The sequence below is a fragment of the Balaenoptera ricei genome, unplaced genomic scaffold (genome assembly GCF_028023285.1).
Source record: "Balaenoptera ricei isolate mBalRic1 unplaced genomic scaffold, mBalRic1.hap2 scaffold_548, whole genome shotgun sequence".
Lineage (NCBI taxonomy): Eukaryota > Metazoa > Chordata > Mammalia > Artiodactyla > Balaenopteridae > Balaenoptera > Balaenoptera ricei.
Window position 1 is genome coordinate 66,166 of NW_026777733.1, and position 12,130 is coordinate 78,295.

At 37.6% G+C, this 12,130-nt stretch overlaps 1 protein-coding gene across 10 annotated transcripts in view; it reads left to right on the forward strand.

Annotated features, from left to right (window-relative positions):
* LOC132358901 (leucine-rich repeat-containing protein 37A-like) overlaps positions 1-12,130 on the forward strand; it is a 44,602-nt gene that overhangs the window by 4,003 nt on the left and 28,469 nt on the right. For 7 of the 10 annotated variants that reach the window (XM_059912158.1, XM_059912161.1, XM_059912163.1 and 4 more), the window contains 2 exons: positions 2,186-2,257; positions 9,678-9,749. In XM_059912158.1, the coding sequence (XP_059768141.1) occupies positions 2,186-2,257; positions 9,678-9,749 (144 nt within the window). The remainder of the gene's footprint in view (positions 1-2,185; positions 2,258-9,677; positions 9,750-12,130) is intronic. The other 3 variants (XM_059912155.1, XM_059912157.1, XM_059912160.1) reach the window with 1 other exon arrangement.

Genomic DNA, 12,130 nt, shown 5'->3' on the forward strand with positions numbered 1-12,130 from the left:
ACTTTTTCCTTCTCCATTTTTTTACCCCATTCTTTAATTCCTTAACATCTACTCTTCTCCCCTCTTTACTCCATCCTCTTTACAGCGACATGTCCCTCTCCCCATCTCATTGGTGGTAATACAACAAAGTGGTTAAGAGTAGAGATTCCGGAGCCAGACTACCTGGGTTTGAACCCAGGTCTGTCATTTATTAGCTGTATGACTCCATTTCCTCATCTGTAAAATGGGGATTATGGTAGTCATCCTCTCATAGGATGACTCCTATGACTCCTAAATCTCCCAATGACTCCAATCTCATTGGGAGATTTAGATGAGTTAATATAGGTAAAGGTCTTCTATCAGTGCCTAGCATATATTTTAGTGTTAGCTATTATTATTATTCAATCCCTCAGTTATATCTAGAACTCATCTTTGTCCCCTGGCTTTCTATATGTAGCACCCATTTTGTGCCCAACCCAGGGCTAAGTACTGTGGGAGCCACAGAAGTCTATGGCATTGTCTCCAGAACATGACAATGACAAGTGGGGAGAAAGGGGATATGCCTTAAAAGGGAGGTAATATATAATTAAGTATTCAGAGAAATACAGATAGGTGCTGTAATTCACCAGAACCTGTAATCACAGGGGTGTGGAGGTCACGGAATGCAGCATGGATAAGCTAAATCTTTAGCTGGGACTTAAAGATTGGCTGTGATTTGTCAGAAAAATAATAGACAGTACAGTCTAGGCAAAGGTGTGACTGCAGGGATGATCAGAATTTAATAGATTAGTCTGGCTGTAAAGAATTGGGTTAGGCAACAATGAAAGATAGGATTATGAAAAACCTTGGCTATCGGCAATGGGGGTTTGGAAGTTACGCTCTGAGATATGGGGAGCCATGCAAGTTTTCAAGCAAGAGAGACAAATGATTAAAACAAGAGGCTGATTTTAGATTTCATATGTAGAGCGATCTAGAGAGGAACGCTTGATTCAGGGAGTCCAAATAGAATGCTTTAGCAAAATCTAGGAGTAAAGTGAGAAGGGGCCAAATTAGAGTGGTTGTGATGGAAGTAGAAAGAAAATCCTGAGAGTACTACAGAGGAAAAACGGACAAGATGTAGTAATTGACTAGAGTTGGGGGATTGTAGTACAGGAAAGAGACAAATCACATGTGTTGATGGGCAGAATGATGGTGGTATAACAGGTGGAAATCCAGCAGTTGGCAAGCAGAGTCGGTTTGAGGGAGATGAGTTCAGTCTTAGGCATCTTTTATTGGTGAGCATAAAGCAACCAGAAGGCTCTGTTTGAGTGGAAATGTCCCTCAGGCAGATGGGCAGACAGGTATCCGTTTTGACTTATTCCTGACTCGCGTGAAAAATGTGCATATAAACTGAACAGTTACATTGTTGCTGAGGGAAGAGGACAAAGCTAAAGCTAAAGATTCAAAGTCATCCACTGAGTGAGTGGTTCAAACTGAACCTCGGGCGTTTAACAGCTTCTCTTAAACATGTCTAATTCATGGATACATTCTCACTGTTTAAAAAAAGAAATGTCACAGAAGTATATAGGATAAAATGTGAAAATTCCACCCCACCTTCCCTACCACCAATAAGGTAACTCCTGTTACTGTTTTGATGTGTGTCCTTCCTTCCGAGCTCTTTCCTTTGCATTTTGTTCCCCTAATGAGGTAATAACTTTACTCCTTGCTCAGTAACTCGTGCTTTTCCCTATGCAATATGCTTAAGAGAGATTTTCGTATTAGTCCCTCTAATTTCTAATTGCCCGTATCCTTCTAACACCTGGACAGATTCTGAGGGCACTGAGCCAAAGCTTTGGTGTTGCCTAGCATAGGATTTCTTTATATTCATTTGCTGATATTGATAAATGTTTGCCATTTTTCTCATTGATTTGTAGGAGTCATTTTAGACACATAAGTGATTTTGGAAAAAAAGTAATTGGCATTATGTATCCAAGAAATTGGACAGATAGGAAGTTCAGGTTCTGAGGAGATGCCTCATTGTTTGTGCCAGTGGCCTCACAGTATGTTTTTATTAATTGTGCACACCGGGAAGCTGATAAGCTGTGGGAATTAGAAAGCTGGTCTTTTCTGCATTTGAATATTCCCCACACGGTGGCCATGATTCTTTTCCTTATTCTCTACATTCTTTTCCTACCTATTCAAGGATATGAACTGTGTTTCTTCACAGAAATTTCCAAGGAAACTCTATTTCTTACATTGATGAAAGTATATGGAAGGCATACCGCTGGACTGAGAAGCTGTGAGTATACTCTCCCCAAATATGAATACAAAAAGTTAACTGCATTGTAAGATCCTTCTTGGTCCAGAATTTTGAGGTCAATACCTGTGAGAAAAGGTATTTCCCCTTCCATATCCCAAAGCAACCTGATGATTGAAATTCTGTGTTTATTTTAAAAATTAAATTTGGCAGGACCTCTTTAAAATCAGTAAGAGACAATTTAAACTTACTTTCCATTATACAAGTAATACATGATTATATTCTCAATAGATAACAATGAAATAACAGGTATAGTGAAAACCCTCCTTGTGCCCTAATCCCCCACCCACTACTTTGAGTTTAGTATTAATCCTTGCAGACTCTTTTCCATACGTTTGAGTACATACATACTTACAGATAGCAAAATAGGTTTGTGTGTTTTTCTTACCTTTTTTTACGTAAGTAACATCCTGCAACTTGATTCCTTCATTTCATGATATGTCTTAGATTTCTTTCCTTCCCAGTACATAGAGGGTTACCCCATTCATTTAAACTCCTGCATAGTATTCCATAGTATGAATGTATCACAGTTTAATAACGCCCCTATTGAAGGATGTTTAGATTATGTCCAGTTGTCTTGTTACTTGCATTGCTGCAATGAATATCCTTGTACATGCATTTTTGTGAGCCTGGTCATTTATTTCTATAGAATAGTTATCTAGAAATGGGATTGTTGGGGTGAAGGCTATTTAGATATAAAATTTTAATTGCCTTCGAAAAAGTTGTGCCAGCTTATACTCCAGTCATCCTGCTGTGATGACATTCATTTCCCCACACCCTACCAACACTGGATAGTCTCCCTTTTTTTTTTTTTTTTTTTTTTTTTGCTAATCTGACGGGTGAATAAAAGGGGTCCCATCTGAATTTGAATTTTTCGTATTACTTGTGAACTTAAATATCTTTATATGTTTACTGAACATTTGTATTTCATCTCTGAATTGTCTGTCCTTTGCCCATTTTTCTGTTACTATTTTTTTTTATTGATTTGTAGAAAAAGTCAGTTTAGATCCATAAGTGATTTTGGAAAAAAACATTCAAAGTAATTTTTCATGACAGTCTGTGGTCATATCCTTAGTTCAATTTGAATAGACAAGTCATAAATGACTTCTGAATTAATAATAAAAGACATAACATTCAATCTAAAAACAGGTATTATGACCACCCTTAAAGAGATGCCCCCTTAGTCGGATATCTTATTGGTAAGGAAAAAAATGCTAGAACCAGGCAATTTGTTTTAATTTACAGATTTCGTAAATAGTATATGTAGTTTATATTTCCCGTGATAGTATCTAACTTGGAGATTTTATTTCCCAAACTTGTAAGAAAAATGAAAGTCATTTGGCACAAGAAATAGATAACTTAATTTCCTCTGGGAGTGGAGGGGGGTGGTAGACTGAGGGACAGAGGTAAGAGAAAAAGTTTGAATTGTGCGCTACATATTTTTGGAATTTTGAGCTGTGAGTATATATGACTTTTTTTTTTTTTTTTTGCTTTTTTTTTTTTTTAAAGTACTCGAACTGTGATTTTTCTTTTAATTTATTTTAATTTATTTATTTTTGGCTGTGTTGGGTCTTCATTTCTGTGCGAGGGCTTTTCTCTAGTTGCGGCAAGCGGGGGCCACTCTTCATCGCGGTGCGCGGGCCTCCCACTATCCTGGCCTCTCTTCTTGCGGAGCACAGGCTCCAGACGCACAGGCTCAGTAGTTGTGGCTCACGGGCCCAGTTGCTCTGCGGCATGTGGGATCTTCCCAGACCAGGGCTCGAACCCGTGTCCCCTGCACTAGCAGGCAGATTCTCAACCACTGCGCCGCCAGGGAAGCCCTATATGACATATTTTTTTAAAATAAATTGAAATTAAAAAATTAATTTTTAAAAAGCATGTGTTTGGGAGGCGATACACTATAACATGAGTCTGGTAAGGTTTGAAGATTTCTAAGTCAGCTTGAGGTTTCTACCTTATAAGCAGAGGTTCCTAACTTGAGGTCAGTGTTTCCCCAAAGCAGAATTTCTTTATACCTCCTGCTCCCCCGTGTATACCTCTTTGGCAAGCTACAGAAGCTTATGTTCTTGGGATAATGTTTTATAATGTATAATAAGTCAAACTATATAGAAAAACAAAGGAAACCAACTATATTGAAATAGTTTTCAGAATATTTTTAAAATTAGTGAGGCAGTAATAAATATGCTTCTCTTAACACATTAAATAACAAGATATAGTGGTAGGTCTAATAAATATTATAACTCCAGGGTAGTGATGAGAATAAATGATATTTCGAGGTATCTGCAGCATATACGTGATATGAAATGACCTGTGATTTCTATTGGGGACCAAATTAACTATACTGTTGATCTACTGTGGTTTGTTGCCTACATTCACAATGGAAGGAAGTGCTGATTTTAGTTAGAGATTTGTGAAAACTGAGATGTAATTTTATTTCCCATCCAAGTTTGGCACTCTGGATTCAGTCCTCTCTATTCACAGACCTCTGCCCTAAAAGGATGATCCACAAGTCGAAATTGCATGCACACTTTTGCGTGTGTTCAAGAAAGTGCAGTTTTTTAGGGAAAAGAACCATTGCTTTTCTGAAATTCTCAAAGGATTCTTGTCTCAAAAGATTGAGTCACAAATGTAGGGGAGAAGAAAGACATTTCTTTTCCTGTACTTATCCTCATGAGTGACAATAAATGGATAATTTGTTTTAAGTAAAAGTATCTGATAGTTGATAACTTGTCACTTTCTGAATTCATTCAATAAATATTTTTTGAGTATCTACTATATGCCAGGAACTGTTTTACATGCTAGGGTTACAGGCCCAAGAATGAAACAGCCCCAGTATTCCAGTTCTCAGGGGGTTTACAAGTATGTAAAAATAAGTATATAAGTATAATAAATAGATAGGTATAATTTCAAGCATTGCTAAGTACTTTGGAGAGAAAGAAAGCAGGGGAAGCAGAGTAAATCAGTTCCAGAAAGGCCTATTGTTTGCATTACATATATAGTTAAATCAATCAAACAAACAAACCCTGAGCCCTCTCAATTTCCTAGAAGTTACAGAGGTGGAGAGAAGGATAATTGTCAATAATACAGAATCAAGAATGAATGTAAAAAAAAAAAAAAAAAAAAAAAAAAAAAAAAAAAAAAAAAGAATGAATGTGAAATTCAGAAGATTGCCGTAGACCAGAACCCTGGTCAGAAGTTAGACATGGATCTTTCTTAAATGTTACTTCATGCCTGGTTTTGATATTTTCATGGTGTGAGAAAGTTTTAGATCTGGCTTTAACTCTGATTCCCCATAGTTTAAAATTTTTTTCCTCCGTCAAAATGAATATTTGGAGTTCTACAGATTAATGTATTTTATTTCAGTTATTGAGTTATTGCTTATTTGAAGCTCCTTTTTGGGTAATTTTTTGGTGACTGACTCATTCTCAGTCTAAACTTTACTTCTAGGCTGAATTTACCGTTGTTATTTTTAAAATTTCTACTATCCTGTCATCCAAACAACTTCACAGAAAGAAACCCCATTAATTTGAAATACATACTGTTTGGTTACCCCCTGTCCTACCATGATATTCAAACTCTAACCAGTCTGGTATGGGCATCAGCCAATCAGAGAAGACAGTGCCATAAAGAGTGGAGGATCAGCCCCATCTCTTTGCTGTACTTCCTGAATCCTTGTCAGCGTTCAAAGTTATAATCAGTACATGTGAGTTCCACTTTTGTGTAGCTTTTTTTCGTATACCATCATTTCCTGTGACGTTTGTATGTCATTTATGGTATATACATACAGTTTGGTTATGCGATGTGGGGAGGTAGAGTTTTTTCCTACCTTTGAAGGTATGAAAAGGGTTACCATAAATGTCGTTGGACATATTGATTTGGTTTTTTTCTTTTTGGATCATTTCCATGGAAATGTGAAACCACTACTTAGAGGTGAGAAAACAATCAGTCTTAGCACCATCTGTTGACCATTCCCCCTAACATGTATTCTGACAATCACTGCGAGTCCTTCTAACATGGTGAATTTCAAATTGAGGTCAGGGTCTTTGAAGCATGCTCAGGGCTCCAAGAGTTCTTTGTGGGAATTGAAGTCTCTTGTGTTTTTGTTTTAGTGATCTTTTAAAAATGTGTGTGACTATATTCTGTATAATATGAACCACCTTAATAACTGAGTTGCAGAGTTTCCAGGTAGTAATATTTTAATTCTCATAAGCTATGAGTAAAGAATTAATTTATGAGCTGGAATTAAGCTATGAGATGGAATTAATATAAATATGTGACCAAGAGACACTGTGAGTGAAAAGCAGAAGGTTTTAAATGCAGAACTCAGTGGAAATAGTTTCACAAGGCAACATAGCCTGTGCTCAGATCCCCAAGGCTCCTGAAGGATGTACCACTGTTAATATCGCCTGCAAGGAAGGGGATTCTTCCAGGCACGAGAAACCTACCTCTGACGTCTTATAGAGTTTCTTCTGTACTGACTCTCTCTACTACTCCCTCACTCCACTCTTGGGATACTGGCTATGTGCCTTCCTGCTTATCAGCTATAAGAAACAGGTGCAAAACACCACCCCCTCCTCCCCTCAGCATGTTCCTAGTCTTTATCGTGAGACCAGCGGAAGCAAAGGGCTTAACATTCCTCTGGCAGACCCAGGCGTCAGGCTTGACTGTGAATCGTTCCTGCTCCCTTCATTCTGCATTCTGGAGAAGTCATGGGCTGGATCTCTCAGTTTCCTAATTTATTTTTTAACTGTCATTTCTGCTTCTCATATACTGAGATTTTTTATTATTGCCAACACTTTTCATTTGTATATTCTTGAGTTGATTAATGGATGCACTATCTGCTTACATCTGTCTGAGGGTAATAATTGTGCTATCCTAAGGTCCTCTTGTGCTTTGTTAACTCTGATTCATTGGCTATAAGCTCTTATGTTTGTTTTTGTTTTCTGTCCTTAATGGAGTTGGCTTTCTCACATTGTTTGGTCCTTCCTGAGTGTAATTCATCTTTGTAGTTGAGATTCTACTGCGTTTGTTTCCCAGCTTTAGGGGAGAAGTGAAATGAGCTGTTGGGGCTTATTACTCCCAATGGGTTCCCCTGAGAATAAGGCAGAGGTGGAAGGTGCCTTCTGGTGGCTAGTCAGGGAGTGCATACCTTTCTTCCAGGGTTCTGAGACCTTGCCCCCTTTCTAACACCAATTGCTCCTGCCTAGAGGAAGACACCTTTTGCTGCCTGGATCAAGGGGGAAAGATGTGGGGTTGACGTGTGCTGTAGGCTGCTCCTACCACACTATTCCAACTGATCACCCTGTAGTAGCTCCAGGACGTTTCTGGTAAGGGAGCATTTGTGGAGCTGCTCCCACACATTGAGCTAAGGTTGTGATTCTTAAGTTATATCTTTTCTAGGGATTCTAGTTATGTCATTCTTAGGGATTTTGGTGGAAGTTGAAGGGGTGGAGACTTGACATGTTTCAATCTGCCAACTTGAAATAGCACAACTTCTTAGGAAACAATTTTGTATCCCTATTACATCCTAGACAAACTCGGGCAAATATGTATCAGGATACAAATACAAGAATGTTCAAAGTAGTATTGTTTTTGTTTAAATTTTATTTATTTATTTATTTATTTATGGCTGAGTTGGGTCTTCGTTTCTGTGCGAGGGCTTTCTCCAGTTGCGGCAAGCGGGGGCCACTCTTCGTCGCGGTGCGCGGGCCTCTCACTATTGCGGCCTCTCTCGTTGCGGAGCACAGGCTCCAGACGCGCAGGCTCAGCAATTGTGGCTCACGGGCCCAGTCGCTCCGTGGCATGTGGGATCCTCCCAGACCAGGGCTCGAACCCGCGTCCCCTGCATTGGCAGGCAGACTCCCAGCCACTGCGCCACCAGGGAAGCCCAGCAGTATTGTTTTTAATAAATCAAAACTAGAAAAATCTCAGTATACACCAACAGTAGAATGAATAAAGTGTGGTATAATCATACTTAGAAGTCATACACTTCATCAGAAACATAACGCAAGCCACATAAGTAATCTTAAATTTTCTGGTAGCCACTTAAAAACACAAGTAAAATGAAACGGATGAAATAAATGTTAATATCTTTTACTTAACCCTTATTTACAAAATATTTTCATTTTAACATGTAATCATTATATACATTATTAATAAGATATTCTGTGTTTTTTTCATACTAAGTATTTAAAAGTATCCAAAGTGTTATCATATCTACATGTAATCAATCTAAAAATTAATGAGAGAATCTATATTTTTTTCCCATACTAACTCTTTGAAATCACAATTTGGTTGCTAAATTTTATTACAAATACTTGATCGGTATTGAGATTTCATAAAATTTACAGTCAAAAATGTAGTATCACATATGCAAATTGTTGCTAACATAAACATTTTCCAATAATTACATTGAGTACCAGTTTTTAAAATTTTAATTTTAAAATAATTGAAATTAATTAAATTAAAAATTCAACTCAGTCACATTAGCCACTTTCAAATACTCAGAAGCCTCATGTAGTTGGACATGCAACACTACATACTACAGGCAAAAATAAAATAATTTTACAAAATAATGTTGAATGAAAGAAGCAATGTGGAAAATAATACATATAATATGATTCCACTTATATAAAGTCCAAGAAGAAGCAAGACTAAACTGTGTTGTTTATGGCTGATAGAGAAAAGGCAAAACTACATTTAAAAAGCAAGGAAATTATTATTAAAGTCAGGATAGTGGTTCCCTCTAGGAAGTCAGAGAGAGGGTTGTGATTGGAAAAGGGCACACGGGGTCTTCTGGGATGCTGGCAGGATTCTTTCCTGACATGAATGGTATTACGTGGGGGTCTGTTTTGTAATTATTAAACAGTTGAACAGTTGTTCAATTGAATTATTGAACAGTTATGTATATTTTATGCACATTTTAGTTTTCAAAAAATTTTTAATGCGGGAAAAAATCAGATGGCTTCATTTGCCCTGATACAGCTGTGTGTGGGACTTCCCAATAAGGTTTGGGGAAAGAGAGGAGGGAAGGGCAGCTCTGCAACGTTGGTGCCACCCAGAGCTGGGTTCTAACAGAGACTTCGTGATCTAGAGAGTAGGCATTAACTATATGATTTGGTGGGAAGAGTGGGTGGGGCGTGGGTGTGTGTGGGTGTGTGTGTGTGTGTGTGTGCGCACGCGTGCACATGCGTGATGGAGAGAGATGGACAGAAAGGAGGACGTGAAAAGAAGGTTTAAATGAAAACAGAGCAGAAATCACCATCCCTAAATTAGATAAGAATTAGGTTGTTTAGGTGGCACCATTACCCAGCTTTCCTCCACATATAGGAGTTAGTCCTATGTAGTACATAGTTGTAGTTATTTTGCAGTTTGATCCAGAAATAACCTTTTCATTTTCCAGAATTCTCAGTGAAAATTATTTGACTGAATTACATAAGGACTCCTTTGAAGGCTTGCTATCCCTCCGATATTTGTAAGTTAATCATATTTATTTATGAGTTCTTATCTATAAAGTAGATTATCTGTAAAATAATTAAGGGGTTCAAGTTAGATAATCTCTTCAGTTTCTCCTAGCAATAAAATTCTACAATTCTTTAAGTCTGTGTAGGGTCCCAGCCCATCACTAGCACTATATATCTCCTATTCATTTTTAATTTTTTCATTATATAGACAAGGTATAGATAGAAAAATACACTTTAGTTGTAGAGGAAAAGTGGTAATGAGGTCTGAGCAATTATAGACTCCCATATGAACCTTGTTACATAAGTGTTCATATACTCTCCATCTGTATTTATATTTTGTTTATGACCTATGGATCAAATCTGGCCCACAGTCCGTTTTTATACAGTCCATAAGTTAAAAGTGATTTTCTAAAGGGCTGTAAACGGGAAAAAAAAGACACGAAGAAAAATATGTGACAGAGAGTGTATGTGGCCTGCAAAGCCTAAAATATTTACTTATCTGGTCTTTACAGAAAAGGTTTGAAAAAGTTGGTTTAGTGAAATGAGAGGAATTAAAGTTAACCTCAAATTGTCCCCTACAGGACAAGAAAATATAGAACACTTACATTAATATGAATGCCATTAACTCATAACTTTGATAATTTAATCTAAATTAAATTAACATTTAAATATTAAATATTTAAGTAGATGAAGTATGTAAACAGTATTGTCAAGGGACTTCCCTGGTGGTCTAGTGGTTAAGACTTTGCCTTCCAGTGCAGGGGGTGCGGGTTCGATCCCTGGCCAGGGAGCTAAGATCCCACATGCCTCATGGCCAAAAAACCAAAACATAAAAAAAAAGAAGCAATATTGTAACAAATTCAATAAAGACTTTAAAAATGGTCCACATCACAAAAAAAAAAATCTGAAAAAAAAAATCAGTATTGTCAAGAACACATTAAGTTACCAAAAGAACAAACTGTTGTTAAGGATTTCGATGCAGGAATTGTGATACCAATATTAAGAATGTTTAAGATGATGGTTAAGTGGTATATTTAGAAATGTTTACACTAAATAAGCATATCAGAAATGCCCCTAACAAAAATCTCTCCAGCCTTTTTTTTTCTGTTTTTTGTTTGTTTGTTTGTTTTGTTTTTTGGGCCACGCCACACGACTTGCGGGATCTTAGTTCCCTGACCAGGGATTGAACCCAGGTCCCCAGCAGTGGAAGCGCCGAGTCCTAACCCCTGGACCGCCAGGGAATTCCCTCTCCAGCTTCTTTATCAAAGAGGAAATGCTTGCCCGACTCGTATTTCCTTTATTTAGGGATAAGGAGATAACTGTGTTTTTTGCTATAAAAGCTCAGTTTTTGTCCTTTGTCCATGGCATCCAAAGCTGTGTATGTCATTAATCCTTATTAAGCCAATTAATGATCCTCTTTAGCAAATAGATTCTTCTTGCAAATATAAAAGGCTTAAGGGAAGTGGGTATAAAGAGCCTCACATGACCCTAAAAATAGTTCTTTTAATGATCAAACCTTCCAAGCCTTAAGGGGCAATCACCTTTATATTAGTCTCTTCTCTGCCATCTGGGCTCCAAACCTTACACAGTTTGGAGAAAAACAAATAAGATAACTGCACAGTGGAATAGGCCCTTCATTACTTCTACTATGTAATACTTTATCATCTGATTATTTCAGGTTAGCGTAAGTACTCTCATTCTTTAAAAAAAAAAAAAAGCCAATCAATAAGAAAGCGAAAAAAGAATATGCTAATCAGCACTACGCCTAGTGTTGTAAACACGAAGATGGGTAAGACAGGACTCCTTTTAGCAACTCATGATCTCACAGGGAAAATAAACATATAAGCTCAAACCATAATGACATGGTTGTGGAGGCACCATGAAGTAATAAAACTACATTTCTTTTAAAACAGTCATTTCCTCCTTCTATCCACTCCCCAGCTATTTGTTGATTTTATAAATATTTGAGTTTGCTTTATGTCCGCACGTAGGCTTTAAACATGATAGACGATGCACATAAGCAGGATCTAGTCCATACTTTGAAGGAGTTTATGCTCAGAGGACATGGGTTGCAAAAATAGCTATATTTAAAGAAAGAAATGAATATGGGCAATGAGAGCTATAAGTTGGTATTGGAGCACAAAAGAGGGGAAAAAGACTTCAAATTGGATCCGGGAAGATGTTACTAGAGCAATGCTGTTTAAACGGGACCTCGAAGGGCCATTGGGTATCAATGACAGACAACTTGGGAAGAATAAGCTTGCAAAAGGAAAGTGGGAGAAAGGCAAAACACAGGAAAAATACTCTGAGTACCTGTAGAGTACAAGTGGGAAGAGTAGGAGATTAGAGCCAGATCATCTAGGGCTTTGGAGGCCAAGCCAAGGATAACATG